General features: G+C 34.9%; 2 protein-coding genes and 1 long non-coding RNA gene across 4 annotated transcripts in view; 1 reads left to right on the top strand and 2 right to left on the bottom strand.

Moving 5' to 3' along the window:
- Positions 1 to 5,547, top strand: part of LOC120074743 (ARM repeat superfamily protein) — a 38,022-nt gene extending 32,475 nt beyond the window's left edge. The window contains exons 16-23 of the mRNA XM_039027971.2: positions 813 to 971; positions 2,541 to 2,585; positions 2,703 to 2,924; positions 3,278 to 3,384; positions 3,487 to 3,540; positions 3,646 to 3,712; positions 3,813 to 4,052; positions 4,940 to 5,547. Of these exons, the coding sequence (XP_038883899.1) occupies positions 813 to 971; positions 2,541 to 2,585; positions 2,703 to 2,924; positions 3,278 to 3,384; positions 3,487 to 3,540; positions 3,646 to 3,712; positions 3,813 to 3,974 (816 nt within the window). The 3' untranslated portion in view covers positions 3,975 to 4,052; positions 4,940 to 5,547. The remainder of the gene's footprint in view (positions 1 to 812; positions 972 to 2,540; positions 2,586 to 2,702; positions 2,925 to 3,277; positions 3,385 to 3,486; positions 3,541 to 3,645; positions 3,713 to 3,812; positions 4,053 to 4,939) is intronic.
- A 2,688-nt stretch (positions 5,548 to 8,235) lies between these two features.
- Positions 8,236 to 10,108, bottom strand: LOC120090765 (uncharacterized). 2 transcript variants are annotated; one of them, XM_039048482.2, is made up of 2 exons: positions 9,378 to 10,108; positions 8,236 to 8,465 (listed from the first exon to the last, which is right to left on the bottom strand). In XM_039048482.2, exons 1-2 carry the CDS (start codon positions 9,945 to 9,947, stop codon positions 8,460 to 8,462), a joined length of 576 nt encoding a protein of 191 aa, XP_038904410.1. In that variant the 5' UTR covers positions 9,948 to 10,108; the 3' UTR covers positions 8,236 to 8,459. The 2 variants fall into 2 exon arrangements, with proteins under 2 accessions (XP_038904410.1, XP_038904403.1); XM_039048475.2 differs by having other exon boundaries at positions 8,236 to 8,486; positions 9,378 to 10,104.
- Positions 10,109 to 11,811: 1,703 nt separating this feature from the next.
- Positions 11,812 to 13,448, bottom strand: LOC120086814 (uncharacterized). Its single transcript, XR_005484342.2, has 3 exons — positions 12,938 to 13,448; positions 12,775 to 12,844; positions 11,812 to 12,120 (listed from the first exon to the last, which is right to left on the bottom strand). It is a non-coding gene; the product is annotated as an uncharacterized LOC120086814 (long non-coding RNA).
- Positions 13,449 to 14,070: the final 622 nt, after the last annotated feature.

The following is a 14,070-nucleotide window of genomic DNA, read 5'->3' as shown; positions in this document are numbered from 1 at the left end:
GTTGGACACAAGCTCCTGAGAAGAGCTAGACAGTATTTTTAACTAATTGATAGCTCTACTAGCCGAAATTTGATTCGAAAGAAATCAGAGGGTCTTCCATGATAAATCTCTTCCATAATTCGATTGGTTTGAAGTTGCAAGAATCAATGTCTTGTCCGGGTGTTCTCTTTCTAAATTATTTGCTAATTTTTCTATTCAAGATATTTATCTGAATTGAAACGTTTTTATTTTCTCAATCTAGGCGTTTAATTATCTTGTACTTATTGTTTCTGGTTTCATGTGATTTTGTATTTTAAGCATTAGCCTCTTTCATTATATCAATGAAAAGTATTTTCCTTTAAAAAGAAAATAATAATAATAATAATAAATAAATGATAGTGACTGTATTTTGACCATTTCTCGATTGGTACATGTCATCCTTGCACAGGGGTCATGTTAAATTGATAGTGTCTGTAAGAATTTGTTTAAGCGAAAGGGATTGCTAGATAAATGAATAGCAATGTTCTCATTTTCACCTTGAGGTCACTTTTAAGGGTTGGACATTAGGCTCCTAAAGAGCATGAAGCTAGTTGAGATGCTTTGGTGCACCTCTTGATCCATTGCTCTTGTACTAATATTGGCATTTTCATTTAATCAATGAAGAGCTCGTTTCCTTTCAAAGAGAGAGAGAGAGAGAGAGAGCGAGCTAGAATAAAAGTAATTTTAACTGATTGGTAGTGACCGTTAAGAAAGTTTGCAGTTTGTTACCTTGTGCTAACTACTAGTTCCGTATACCGTTTTCTTCTTAATCATTTTAAATTGTCTTAAACCAGGTTACCATCAACATAATTGAGACTTACATCCTTTTGGGGGGGAATGAATTTCTAAGCATGCATGCTACTAGCATCGCCAGAATTCTTGATTCGATTGTTGGCAATGTCAATGATAAAGGACTGCTTTCAACTCTTCCAATTATTGACCTTCTGGTGCAGGTATGAGTTTGCATGTTTATTTTTTAAGATAAGAAATAGTACCAATATTAACAAAATTTTGATTATTCCGATGGTTTATTTAGACAACGAAAGAGGAGACTTTTTTTAGTTAAGTTGAATATTGTGTGGAAAGATTTGGACATTTGGCCTCTTGGTCAAAGGCATATGCCTTAACCACTTGAGCTATGGACAAGTTAGTGGAAGTTTATTTTGATATTGTCATTCACTTCGAAGCTTCAACTTTTACCAGACATCTCAGACATAGCAATTCTCTTTGAAATATTTAACCTATGTTCATCAAAATTTAGGGAGGTTTTTTAAATTTGAATTATGCTTACTTTCTTTTACAGGTACTGAATTGTAAAAAATTTTCTTTTCCGATTTTTATCCTCAAGGTTCTAACTCTTTAAGAAATTTGTTTGGTTTGTTTTGTATTTTCTACCCAACTTCTGTAATTTCAGCCATCTCATTATAAGCGACTATATTAGAAGGCGCCCATTGGTTAGTTTTTGGGAGGGGGTTCTTTCTAACCCTGGCTAAGTATTTTCTACACAAACTGTTGTTCTAAGAAGTTGCTTCCTTTTATTAAGATTAGTGATATATTTGCCAATGAGAAAATAAAAGGGGGGCTATGAAGGATAGGAAGCCCTTTCTAACCTATAATCCTATGGAGACTACAAAAATATTTTCCAACAAATCATAATAGAAGAAACGTTGGAATATCAAAGATTCTCTGGTTTGGAAGGTCAAAAGAAACTGAGAATGTAAAACATATATATATATATATTATAGAACTATAAGATTCTCACATTCTTCAATGGCCTTGATTATGTAGAAGTTGGTGAACTTTAACCTTTCTTATCCTTTCTTCTTGAATTAACTAAGACAGTTTCTAGGAGGCAACTAAAATCAACAAGACAAGGGGGATCTCTATATTTGCTTGAAAATTTTCCACCTTCCGCCACATTAACTATCTGTCTTGGCAGAATTATCTTTCCTCATTTCTTGGGCAATCAGCTCTAGGACTTTCCACCTCCCTAAATAATGTTAGAGTTCCAATATCAGATTTATTTTTCCGCACATAAAAAAAATCAAGGAGCCCTCTTTTTCTACACTACCAATTTTTTGAACAGTGCTATCATATAGAGGCCACATGGAACAGATGTGAGCTAAAAATGTTACACACATCTGTGACGACAGACTCCGTCAATTCTCCAGACTCATATGACTCTTGGACCTTCCATGAGGAAAGAAAGGTGCTATTGAAATAATTTTGAAATAGTATCCCTTGAATAGGAATAGTTTTCACTGTGTTATGTTAGATGATTATATTTTCAGTTGTGCTCGAAGGATGTTCCTCATGTTTTCACTTGGTAATTCATTTATTTATTTATTTTCCAAAGGATGATTTGTTTATTCTGTTAGAATCATTTATTAGGTATTTGCAAGGCTATATGATAATAAATTATCATCAATTTTTTCAAATGTTGAATTGTTCTCTACAGTACAAAGATTTAGAGCCCTTATTGATCTATACAGTTCTGAAATTTTACTGTTGTTATTTTGCAGTGTTTTCCTATTGTCGTGCCTCCAATGATAGGCAGCACTCTTCAAGTACGCTGAATACCTTTTCTGTGAAACTTCCATTTTGTTTCATTTGTAGTAATTTTAGGCTTTCCAAGATGCTTGTGTTCTCTTTTAAATTTGTGTCTTTTTTTCCATTGGTGCTAGAAATTGATTGTTATATGCTTAAGTGGGAAAGACGAATGTGATCCTTCCAAGACATCAGTCAAAGCATCTTCAGCTGCCATCCTGGCAAGGGTTCTGGTGATGAATACAAACTATCTTGCCCAGTTGATGACTGAACCATCCCTTACAGTGCTCCTCCAAAAAGAAGGAATCCAAACTGAAGAAAATATTCTTCTTTCTTTGGTTGACTTGTGGCTTGACAAGGTTAGTAGCGGGATATCTTTCTTTGTGTTAGTTTGGTAATTGTTTTAGTTTGTTGTTAGTTAGAGGGTTAATCTCCTGTATGGATACTTTTTGAATCAGAATAAAAGTTCCATTGACAGTTCTTAGGGTTGAAACTACTTTGATGGTTGGTTGCATCATTAGGAGCCAGGGAGTGTGATAAGTTACACTTAGGAATTAGGCTCAAACTGAAGCATACGTTTTACTGCCTATTCATGTTCTAAATTCTAAGGTCTGATGGAAAGGTTGAGTTGGGACAGGTCCCACCTCTTGAATGCCTTAGGTTTGGCATCACGACTCAGCATTACCCTTTCAAGTTTTTTATTTGGTCACAGGTGGACAATGTATCCTCCATTCAAAAGAAAATGTATGGCCTAGCACTTTCCATAATTTTGACTTTAAGACTGCCCCAAGTCCTTGATAAGCTTGATCAGATCTTGAGGTACATAATCTGACTTTGAATCTTATATTCATGATTGCAATGTGAATAAATGTAGAGGTTTCTTTCATTTGGTTTTGATGGTTTAATTACTTTGTGTTCCAGTGTATGCACCACCGTCATTTTGGGTGGAGTTGATGACCAAACAGAGGAGTCCAGGTGTGTTCACCGGATGATTTGGTTTGCCTTTTTTTTGTTATTGAATAATATATTTGCGTACTAGTTCCTACTCCTAATGTTCGCTTCTTATAATTTTTATGCTAGTGATGAATATACTAGCTCGACCAATTCTGTGGAAACCATACCAAGCAAGGAACTCAGTAGACGACAGGTTATAACCCTCTAAGTTTTAGTGGTCAAATTATTAGATGAAACATATGTAGTTGCTCTTTTGTTGTCTTTTCTTATGCATTTTTTGTTGTCCTGTTAAGATCAAGGCTTCAGATCCTATCTATCAGTTGTCACTAGAAGATTCTGTACGTGGAAATCTTCAAACTTGTGCTGCGCTCCATGGAGATTCCTTTAATGCAGCCATTGGTAGCATGCATCCAGCAGCATTTGCTCAACTTAAACAAGCTTTGAAGATGCCCTAATTTTTTTCCTTCCAATTGATGCTCTGACAGTTCCATGTTGAGCTCTTACCTCTCCAGTTGTTCAATTGCACAAAAAGAGTGAGTTTTTCAACATCTCTGAATGCCCTTCTGACAATAATCATTGTTTGACTACCAACAAATAATAATGGTTCTTTCTAGATATTGATAGTGTAGATTCAGTTTAATATAAATTAAGTATGACTCACTGGTTAAGAATATGTTTGGATTGACTAGAGAATATAATGTTTTTGAAAAAAAATAATTTTATTTAAATTCTTTTGATAAAGTATGTTTAAAATATACTTTGAAAGTATTTCAAAAGTAGCTGGCAAATACTTCGATTTTTTTCTGAAATGATTGGTTTTTAAAGTTAAACCAAATACACCTTAAAACATATGCCATCGATCAAGAAGTCAAAGATTCTAGTATTCCCACTCTCACGTGTTGTTGAACTAAAAAAATGTTTAAATATTATTTTGATTCCTTTATTTGTATTTGTTCATTTTAGTTTTTGTACTTTCAAAATGTCTATTTTGGTCTTAAATTTTTAACTTTGGTTCATTTTACTCCACGTACTTTCAAAACATCTATTCCGATCCTGTACTTTTAAAAAGTGATCATTTTGGTCCCTTTATTTTCATTATTATCTCATTTCTTTCCATCACAATTTTTGCATGATACTTTATTTACTAAGTTTCGTAAAATGTGGTTAGAAATTTGTATCAAAGGATTTTTGTTGTATATAAAATTATATTAAAATTTTGAAAATAGGGTTGGCCACTTTTTAACCGTACAAGGATTAAAATGAACAAAAGTTGAAAATACAAGGACTAAAATTGACATTTTGAAAGCACGATGACCAAAATAAACTAAAGTTAAAATTACACCACTCTAATCATTCTTCTGAGTTCTGCCTTTTCTGCTGGTTAGTTTCTCCTGTTTATGAGTTATCATTTATCATGCAGGTGGTTTCAAAGATTTTTGGATGGTTTGTAAATCTATGTTAATTTTATTTGATTGGGTTGGCTTCATTTATCAGTTTTGTACGGAAAGCTTGTTTGTACATATAGCCCTCTTCAAAATACAAACTCTGTAAATAGCTTGCGGAGTTGTTGAATGCGAAGGAAGAAAAATGGAAAGCATAGACGTCAGAGGAGACTTTCAAAGTTCTTGTCAAACAGTACTATCATAGCGGAAAGTTTTGTTCTCAACTGTACCTTCCAAAAGACAAATTATCATAGTTTGAGTTTGTAATAGATCTACTTTCTCTTTCCCTTTTTGGCCACTTTGCTTACTGAGATGAAAGAATATGAGAGGAAGAGAGGGACAAGAAATCACCCTGCAGGAGAGAAGCAAAGATCAAAAACAGCAAGAAGTTCAGTTGGTTGGTTTGGGTTTGATTTGATTTGATTTTTCAGATCATTGAATTTCTTTTTAATATTACTGATACCACAAGATGCTAATCTTTGAATGAGAAATGTAGGGGTTTCCTTTATATCATATCATGAGACATGATTATGGATCTCTTCATATTAAAGGCTAAATAGAGATGCTATGATTTTTTGGGGTGGAACAATCATCTTCAATGTCTTGCTCTGATGGGTTTGCTAGATGAGTCTTTTGTGGAAGTGTAAGATAGTAAAATGCCTTTTTTATAAGTAATATTTTCTCAACACAGAAGGCTTTTTGTTTTTTTGTTTAACATTTAGGGTGGGAGAATTTATCGATATATATCTAAATTAATTGATCTGTGCTGAGGTTAGCTATGAAAAAGGTATTTATTCTCTCCTATAATATTCATGGAATATTATATGTCGAGTGAAGGACTTTATATTGATTTACTGTTAAATAATAATTAATTAATAAAATATCAGCTAGAAGTGAGATTTGGTAAATGGTAAATGACAGTCTTCCCGAAAATTGGAGCTTCAATCTCTCACTTTGTAATTGTTCTACTAAAAAGATAATAAAATATCAACTTTCCTAAAAGAAAGGTAGAAGATCAGTCTTGTCTGTATTTCTTTGGAATAGTTAGATGTTACAGATGTCTCTCATCTTCTAAGGGAGTGATAAGAATTCACCTTCAACAGGATTTAGGATTGTTTTTACATATGCATAATCAATATCCAAGTTTTAGAAAACTAAAAAAATTGTAACATATGGTTAATTGTCAATTAAAAACTCACTTCATGTTATATGAAATAAACATGTTAATACTCTCTCCGTGCTTCAAGTTCTCTAAGCTGCATTCTGAAAAATATTGGGTAGGAACTAATTCATTTTGAACAAAAGAAGAGTTGGTAAATTTCAGAAGCTACCACATTAAAGTTGTGTTAAGAAAGTTCTGTATTAGAATAGTCATCCATAGTCCATTTAGGTAGGGAATTGTTTGGCTAATGAGGTAATTCTTTTGAAATCTTTCCAATCATTTAACTCAAACCGATTAAACCACCAACCAGAGCCGCTAAATTCATTTAAAATCGAACAAATAAGTCAATAATTGTCCCAAATAATGTCATCATAATCTTATCCAAATCCAATCCTATTGACTACTTTTTCATCCCCTTAATTTCCCTCTCTTTCTAAATCCATCTAGGAATTAAAATCCCATCAGTGATCCACAAGGCAAGCATCTTTTCCTTGACTCAGAACTGTATATTATCACCCCTCACACCTCATTCAATCCTAATTTCAAAAAGAAAATCCTTCAAATTAAAATTACTGCAAAATCAATTTAATATTTTGTTTTACAGTAATTTTTATACTATCAAAACTAATTTTGAATGATGAATACATATTCCGGATTAATTTTGAACCAAACAAAAATAAACCATTTTAAAATTACACCCAAAGGACTAGGAAATCAACTCTTTCAAAACTTCCAGTTTCAAATACTATAGCTTTACTAAAAGGAGAGAAACCTCTTATGAAGAAACTATGAATATATATATTTTTCAAGGGGGGAAATATCAAAAAGGAGAACCTAATCATTCAGCTAACACCTCCTCGAGGTTAATTGGAAGAACGTGAAAACAAAAGAACCCTTTTTTTTATGAAAGGTAAGATCATGAAAATAACTTAAGAACTTCACTCTATCTTGAAAATTCCTTGGGTTTCTTTTTAGCCATAGAAAAGCTCTGTTCTCACAATTCGATGGCATTTTCATTTGTCATAACCAACCTGAAAGCACTTAAAACAACCACACATCAATTCCACAGGGAGGAAATTGGCAGGTCTAAAAATTGTTCAGCATAAATAACCAACTTCTGGCAGGAAAATGGCAGTGTAGAAAAATATATTCCAAAGTTTCCCCACTTAAAGATATAACCCTGCATACACTTTGGAACTAACTACCCACCTTGGGTTCTTTTGGAATATATCCTCCTTATTTAAGCTTCTCTAAGCTGAAGAACCAACTTGGGTAAGGGCCTTAAAGAAGTGAGGTTGAGAAAATGTTGTGTCGTTGGTTTGGCTTTTCAATATATTGTTTTGTTCTCTAAGATCTTTGGGTACAAACCTGAGATACTTCTCATCTATTCTGGAGATGACTGCCTGCTCTTTACAAGTCTTGTTTGCACAACACACACCGAGAAGAAAGGATGTCTCAGCCAAAGTTCTTAGCTTCTATATTATCTTGTGTGATAATTATTACCTTCCTGCAAGCTACTTCACAGAAAAACCTTAATTTTCATAAGATGGTTGTCTCTTTATATCATTCATTCCACACAAGAGAGCGAAACCCTATGACAATATGGTTTACGCAGATAGAAACTTAAGGGTCTTGTCCAATGATTCTTCCTATAGAAAATAAAATAACTTCAAAGAAATAGACAAAAACCAATGGTTTGAATGGAAGAAAGATGCCAAAAAAGAAAGGCAAAAAGAAACAGGCAAAGTTCTAATGATGAGGCAGTCAGGCAGATGATTGGTCATTTCATTGAACATGATAAGCTAATATATGTTTATCATGGAATTAATCTGTTCTGGAATTCTCCTATCCCCAAACCTATGAACTACAAAATAGTTGAGTCCTAGAGATAGCGTACAATTATTGGTAAAGGTGTTGGGTCTTTTCTCAAACCAGCATCAACTGCTCCACATGTTGATAAAGAAACATAAAAGGGCATTCATCTGTAATATAATATCGGTAAAGATACGTCACCTAAACGACACAATTCTCACTTTAAGAGATGAAGAAACAATAATAATAATAAGGCAGTACAAAGTCAAAATGAAATGAAACTTGTTTCAAGGCATCACATGAGGAAAAATTAACCTTAAATTAACAATGTTGTGGATAAGTAACCCATTAGAGAGGTTCTAAAAATACAGGTCCCTGTAAATAGCCTAAAAGAATTTAATTAAAAAGGTTGAACTGAAAAGAGAACATATATAAAGGAAAGGGCTGATGAAGTCCAACACAAGTCAACTGTTAAGTAGGGATCCTCCAGTTAAAATATCCGCTGCGCACATCGTGCACGTTGTCTAACCCTGTGAGGCAACCATCAAACTCTACAATATTTGACATTAAAAAATATATATATGTAAAATACCATCCTTTGAAACATAAAAGCATCATAGCATAGAGATTGCTCCTCCCCCCCCCCAATTTTCACAACAGCAAAAAGTTTTAAGAAACAAATTTCATTGATGTATGAAATTTACAAAAGAAGGGCATATGCCCAAACCAAAGGAGTTACAAAAGACTTCTTCAATGGGTCAAAAGAGATGAAAGATCATAAGAACTACATGAAGATGTACATTTGAAAAAATTGTTGAAAGAGTTTTCCTTTTCATTGAAACAGTGATTGTTTCTCTCCTTTCACGTGATCCATAAGAAAGCACGAATCGTTGACCACAAAATCTTTTTTTTTTTTTTTGAATAAATAAGCTTAGTAAGAGTAATGAGGAATAAGTGAAATAGAACAAGCACAAAGTAGTGAGCTATTCTCAACCATAGGAAAAGGAACAATGAACAAAATGTTAAAGGCCTAAACCAGTAAAGTAATAGGACGAGTAACATAATAGTAGGGAATGGAAAGGTGAGCATTACATTACATTACAAGTTGGAAAATCCCAAATGAAAGTTTAACCAGAAAAAATAACTTTAAAACCTGTGGCTGTGGCCCTATTATATATACTCTCCTCTCTTCTACCAAATCCAATGGGAAGTAAAATGCAAGACATTGAAACGTGGAATTGAAATCCAACAAGGAATCATAATGTTTACAAACACATTTTTCAAAGAAAATGACAATTAACCACATAGTTTTCACACAATATTGCAGAAGTTGCGTTCGAAACTTAGACAATTACAATCCAGAAATCGAGCATTAAGTATAATTTTTCGATTATAAGATGAAACAAACCAAGGTTACGGAACATATCTATAAATGATTATACCACTGATTTAACGGGGGCAACGTCGTCAGGGATCTTGATGTAACCCATCTTCTTAATATTCTCCTTGTTATCGTCACTAAGATCATCTTCCTCCCCAAGATCGTCATACACGGAGGAGCGATTCCCAAATTGGCCAGCGAACAACGAGTAAGCCAAATACATAGTGGCAGCAGTGAGAGCGCCACAGCCAACGCCGAAGAGCAAAGCGACAACAACGCTGAGGATATCCTTGGTGCGATCACGGAGAGAGGTGAAGTCGTAAGGGAGGTGTTGAAGGGAGTGGGTTTGGGTTGCAGCAGCAACAGGCCTAGGGCGAGGGAGATCGAAGCGGAGGATGTCGGAGTCGTCGGGGAGGGAGGGGAAAAGGGGATCGGTGGAAGAGGAAAAGGAGGATGATTTGAACTCAGTAATGTCGACGATAATGGCCATCTGGGAAAAGGGATGGCGGGAATCGAGAGATGGGTGACGGAGAAGGGAAAAGGAAAGGAAGAGGGATTTGCAAGGGCGAGCATGAGAGGGAATTGAGAGGGAAATTGTGAAGAGAAAGAGGAGAAAGAGACGGGACGCCATGGATGAAGGTTTTGAAGAAATGAGGAAAATAGGGAAGAAGACTTTGTTTCTTTCTCTCTCGACTCAGTCCTATCTCTTCTTTTCTCTCTATCCTTCCCTTCCCTTTCACCAATTCCCCATCACGATTCACATTTTATTCTTCTTTTTTTTTTTTTCATCCCACTTTATAATGTTTTTCTTTTTTTATATAGATTTTTTTAATTAACGTACCATTTGGTCCATATATTTTAGAATTTGTTCAACATTAGTCGATCTATGTCAAAATAAGTATAACTCAATTAACATACTGGTTGTACTATTAACCTCAAAGTCAAAGATTCGATTCTCACATCCCACATATTGTAATTAAGTCAATCTATTCTCAATAAATAAATAAACTAGTCATGGACTAAATTTAAGATTTTTTTAGAGTACATGGACTACGCCGCAGGGAGGCTCATTTGGCATATGAACGTGTTAGTGACCACGAGACTTATAGTTTGAATTCCCCTACCTTGTACTAACAAAAGAGTACATGAACTACAATTAGAATCCACATCATTGATGAGATTGATGGCTTCACATGCATTGGATTCAACCACTTATGGGGGTTAAGACCATCTCCTTCTAGCTTAACCACTTTCAACCCATAGGTAAATTTCAGCCACTCAAGAGCGTACGCCCTTCATGATCATGTATGATCCACTTGAGTCCTCCTCTGTCCTCCTTAAAAGACCACACATACATCAACGTTGAGTGGTCTTCCGAAGATAAGTAGCTGGAGGAACCGAGAAATAATGGTAAGGTTAGGGGAGGGGGACTACACAGCCTGAATAGGGCACTAGTGCTTCTCAATTGAGATTTTGAGAATGTCGACGACATGGACCCCTTTATTGAAACAAATCTCATCTCAAAATTCTACGAGCGCCATAGAATGGTTAAAATACAATCAAGCTCCTCATTCAAACATAAAGATCTCTCCCAGTTCCCAATACTCTAACGGAGGAAGCTTGTAGGATTGTATGACAACACTAGAGAGGGTGAACAGGGTTGCTTGAAAAATTAAGACTCTTTCAAGAAATGTAAAACCAAATTAAAAAAAATTAATCTAATGTATCAATTAGCGACAAAAATAAATAAAGTGCAACTATAAAAAGAGTAAAGAGAAAGAGATGATACCAATAATTTTATAGTGATTCGGAATCTGTATTCCACTCTTAAGACTCTTTCTTGGGTATTTTACTGCACGGATTCTCTTAAGAGTGATAACAAAACCAATTTATCACTCTTTTTATGGGTTCAAAAGTGAAACCACAACCGATTCTTTTGCAGGTTATGACCCAACCTATTTTGATATTTTTCAATGGGTTCAAGATTAAACCACTATAAATCTTTTTTCGAACCTAGGATTAAACCCCTGCACTCAAATCCTTTTATAGATTTAGAATTAACCACTATGCTCTATCCTAAGGTGCCCTCTCAAAAGTGTAGATATATGAATTTAAGCATTCAAAATAATCTCTCTCTAAAAAATAAATCTCTCACAAAATAATTTTAAGAATGTTAAGCTTTGAAAGAATGATCAACAATGGAAAACTAAAGAGAATTTTTCAAAATGAGTGGGAGATCGAGAGATTTTTGCAAGGGAAAAGAATATGAGATTTAAATAGAATTTGACTTTAGATTTGAAAGGAAATAATAATAATAATAATAATAATAAATAAATAAATAAATAAATAAAAAATAGAGAGAGAAAAACAGAAGTCTACTTTTTTTAAAAAAAAAAATGTAACGACCCTACTTTCCTACTTATTTCTAGGACGCTACTTCATGCATGCATAGACTTAACCGTACATTTTTTTTCCTAAACAAATAAATAAAAGAGCCGAAATTTTATTTAATAGTGCCCAAATGAGCAAAGGTAAGAAAACATAAATAAATAATAATAAATAAACTAAATAAAAAATAAAATAAAATAAAAATTTACTGTTCGGGGTACCCCTAAACCCAACTTTAAAATGAAAAACAATTAAATAGTCAAATAATAAAATTAATGAATATTGCTTGAGAGTTTAAAATATCTAACTCCTAAACCAGACTCCAAAACATGACACTAAATGCGGAAGCAGTAAGTCGTCCTAATGGCCAGGTCACGGATCTCTCTTGTCATGTGCCGGTCTATCATTACCCTTACCTGAAAAATAGGAAAAGAAAAGGGTGAGTATAAAAGTATACTCAGTAAGCGGCCCACTACTGGGCCCACTCAATGATCTGTTAGTCTTTCCATTGGACCAAAATGCACAAGGGCATCATAGGCGTAAGCATAGGCATAGGCATAAGGGGCGAACCCAAAGGCACGCTTTCATAAGTAGTGACACAAAGGTCACAAACGTAAACACAAGTGGTGGTCCCAAAAAGGACACCGTACATAAGTATAGGGTGTGGGCCCGAAGGCTCACAACATGTGATGTGCATAGCCCAATGGTAACACTAACAGTCACTAAAATATCATATGGACATAAGCATGCAATCATGAATCCTGGTACTAACAGTCATTAAAATATCAGACAGACATAAGCATGCAATCAAGGCCATAAATCAGCATCGAACTTTATCACAGTTACCCATACATCAAACTTTATCACAGTTACCCATACATCAAACTTTATCACAGTCTACTCATACATCAAACTTTACCATAGTCTACTCATACATCAAACTTCAGCACAGTTACCTATACATCAAACTTTATCATAGTTTACTCATACATACAGTGACATAAGAATTTTTCCTTCTGACCAGCAGGCTTATCAAGATCTTAGGGCAAAACCGGCAGTAAACTACTTACCTCGAGATAACGAACTGACCCAAAACAAACCCTTACTCTGCTCGAAAACTTCCTTCACCGCCACACATTCCTGAAACCAACCACAAACTCCATGGGTGAAGGTTAGCTTAGGCCCAAGAATCTCAAATGACGATGGGCTGCCAAAAAGGGAATTAAAACTTACCCCAACAGACAGATTGGTCGGAATCACCTCGATCCAACAGCAATTAGAATCGACGGCTGGCGACGAAGAGGACGGCGTGCCGCGAGAGAAAGAGACACGGCTCCGAGTTGCGACTTCAGCTGTTCAATTGTCGTTTCGGGTCAACGACGAAGACGAGCGCGACTCTTCGCGACGGCTGGAAGCAAACGAAACCTTGCGCGACTGGATGACTGAGACCTACGGTTGAGCGGCGGATGATGGACAAAGGTGAGGCATGTTGTGCTGAGGCGTGAGGAGGCGGCGGTGGAAAAACACTATGAAGGGGAGTCTACGTGAGGGCTGGAAGGAGGAAGAAGAAAAGAAAAAGAAAAAGGAAATTTTTTTTCTTTCTTGCATGCAAACCGAGGTTCCTAAACCCTCATTTACAACCCTAAATCCCCTTATCTTTTCCTTAATTTACCTATTAACCCTTTTTTTTCCTTTTTTTCCTTTTTTATTTTCTTTTTCTTCTTCTTTTTTTTTTTATTTAATAAATCAATGTATAAATCTTTGGGGCATCACAAAAAATCAATTTGATTGTGGGCCAAATTTTAATTTTTTTTAAAAAATAATATCTTTCTATTCCTTCTTAATTTTAAAAAGAGATATTTTGATAGCACTATGTGTTATGATTTGAATCATCCAATTGATTTGATTGTTTCACCACATGTATACTATCTTTTCAACCTGTATTGTCACGTGATAGGTCCATTGTGCCAAATCGTCTCTGAAGGAATGAATTCCTCGCAAAAACGTGTGAACGTCGTGCAAGTGACATTCAATTTTAAAAACAATCAAAATATATAAAAGAATATACATAAGTATATCCCAGGATAAACATTCAAATACTATAAGCATGCAATTCTGCAGAGGAGAAGAGGAATAGAAGAACTTACCCTTGTAAAAACTTTTCTACACGAAAACCTCTCATTGAGATCATGTATGGAAACCATGATCTCAGGAACTCTTCCCGAACACCAAAGCCAAAACACTGGACACCACCATGCAATGACCTTGCTATTCTCTGGTAAGGAATGAGGATGTGTGGGCTCCTTTTAAGTTTTTGCGAGAAGAGAAGATAAATTGCAAGGAGTTTTTTACATGGTTCTGACATG

Source organism: Benincasa hispida, chromosome 1 (assembly GCF_027475165.1).
Source record: "Benincasa hispida cultivar pf3 chromosome 1, pf3_genome.v1.1, whole genome shotgun sequence".
Classification (NCBI taxonomy): Eukaryota; Viridiplantae; Streptophyta; class Magnoliopsida; order Cucurbitales; family Cucurbitaceae; genus Benincasa; species Benincasa hispida.
Note: the sequence above shows the minus strand (reverse complement) of the source record. Positions and strands in the feature narration are given on the sequence as shown.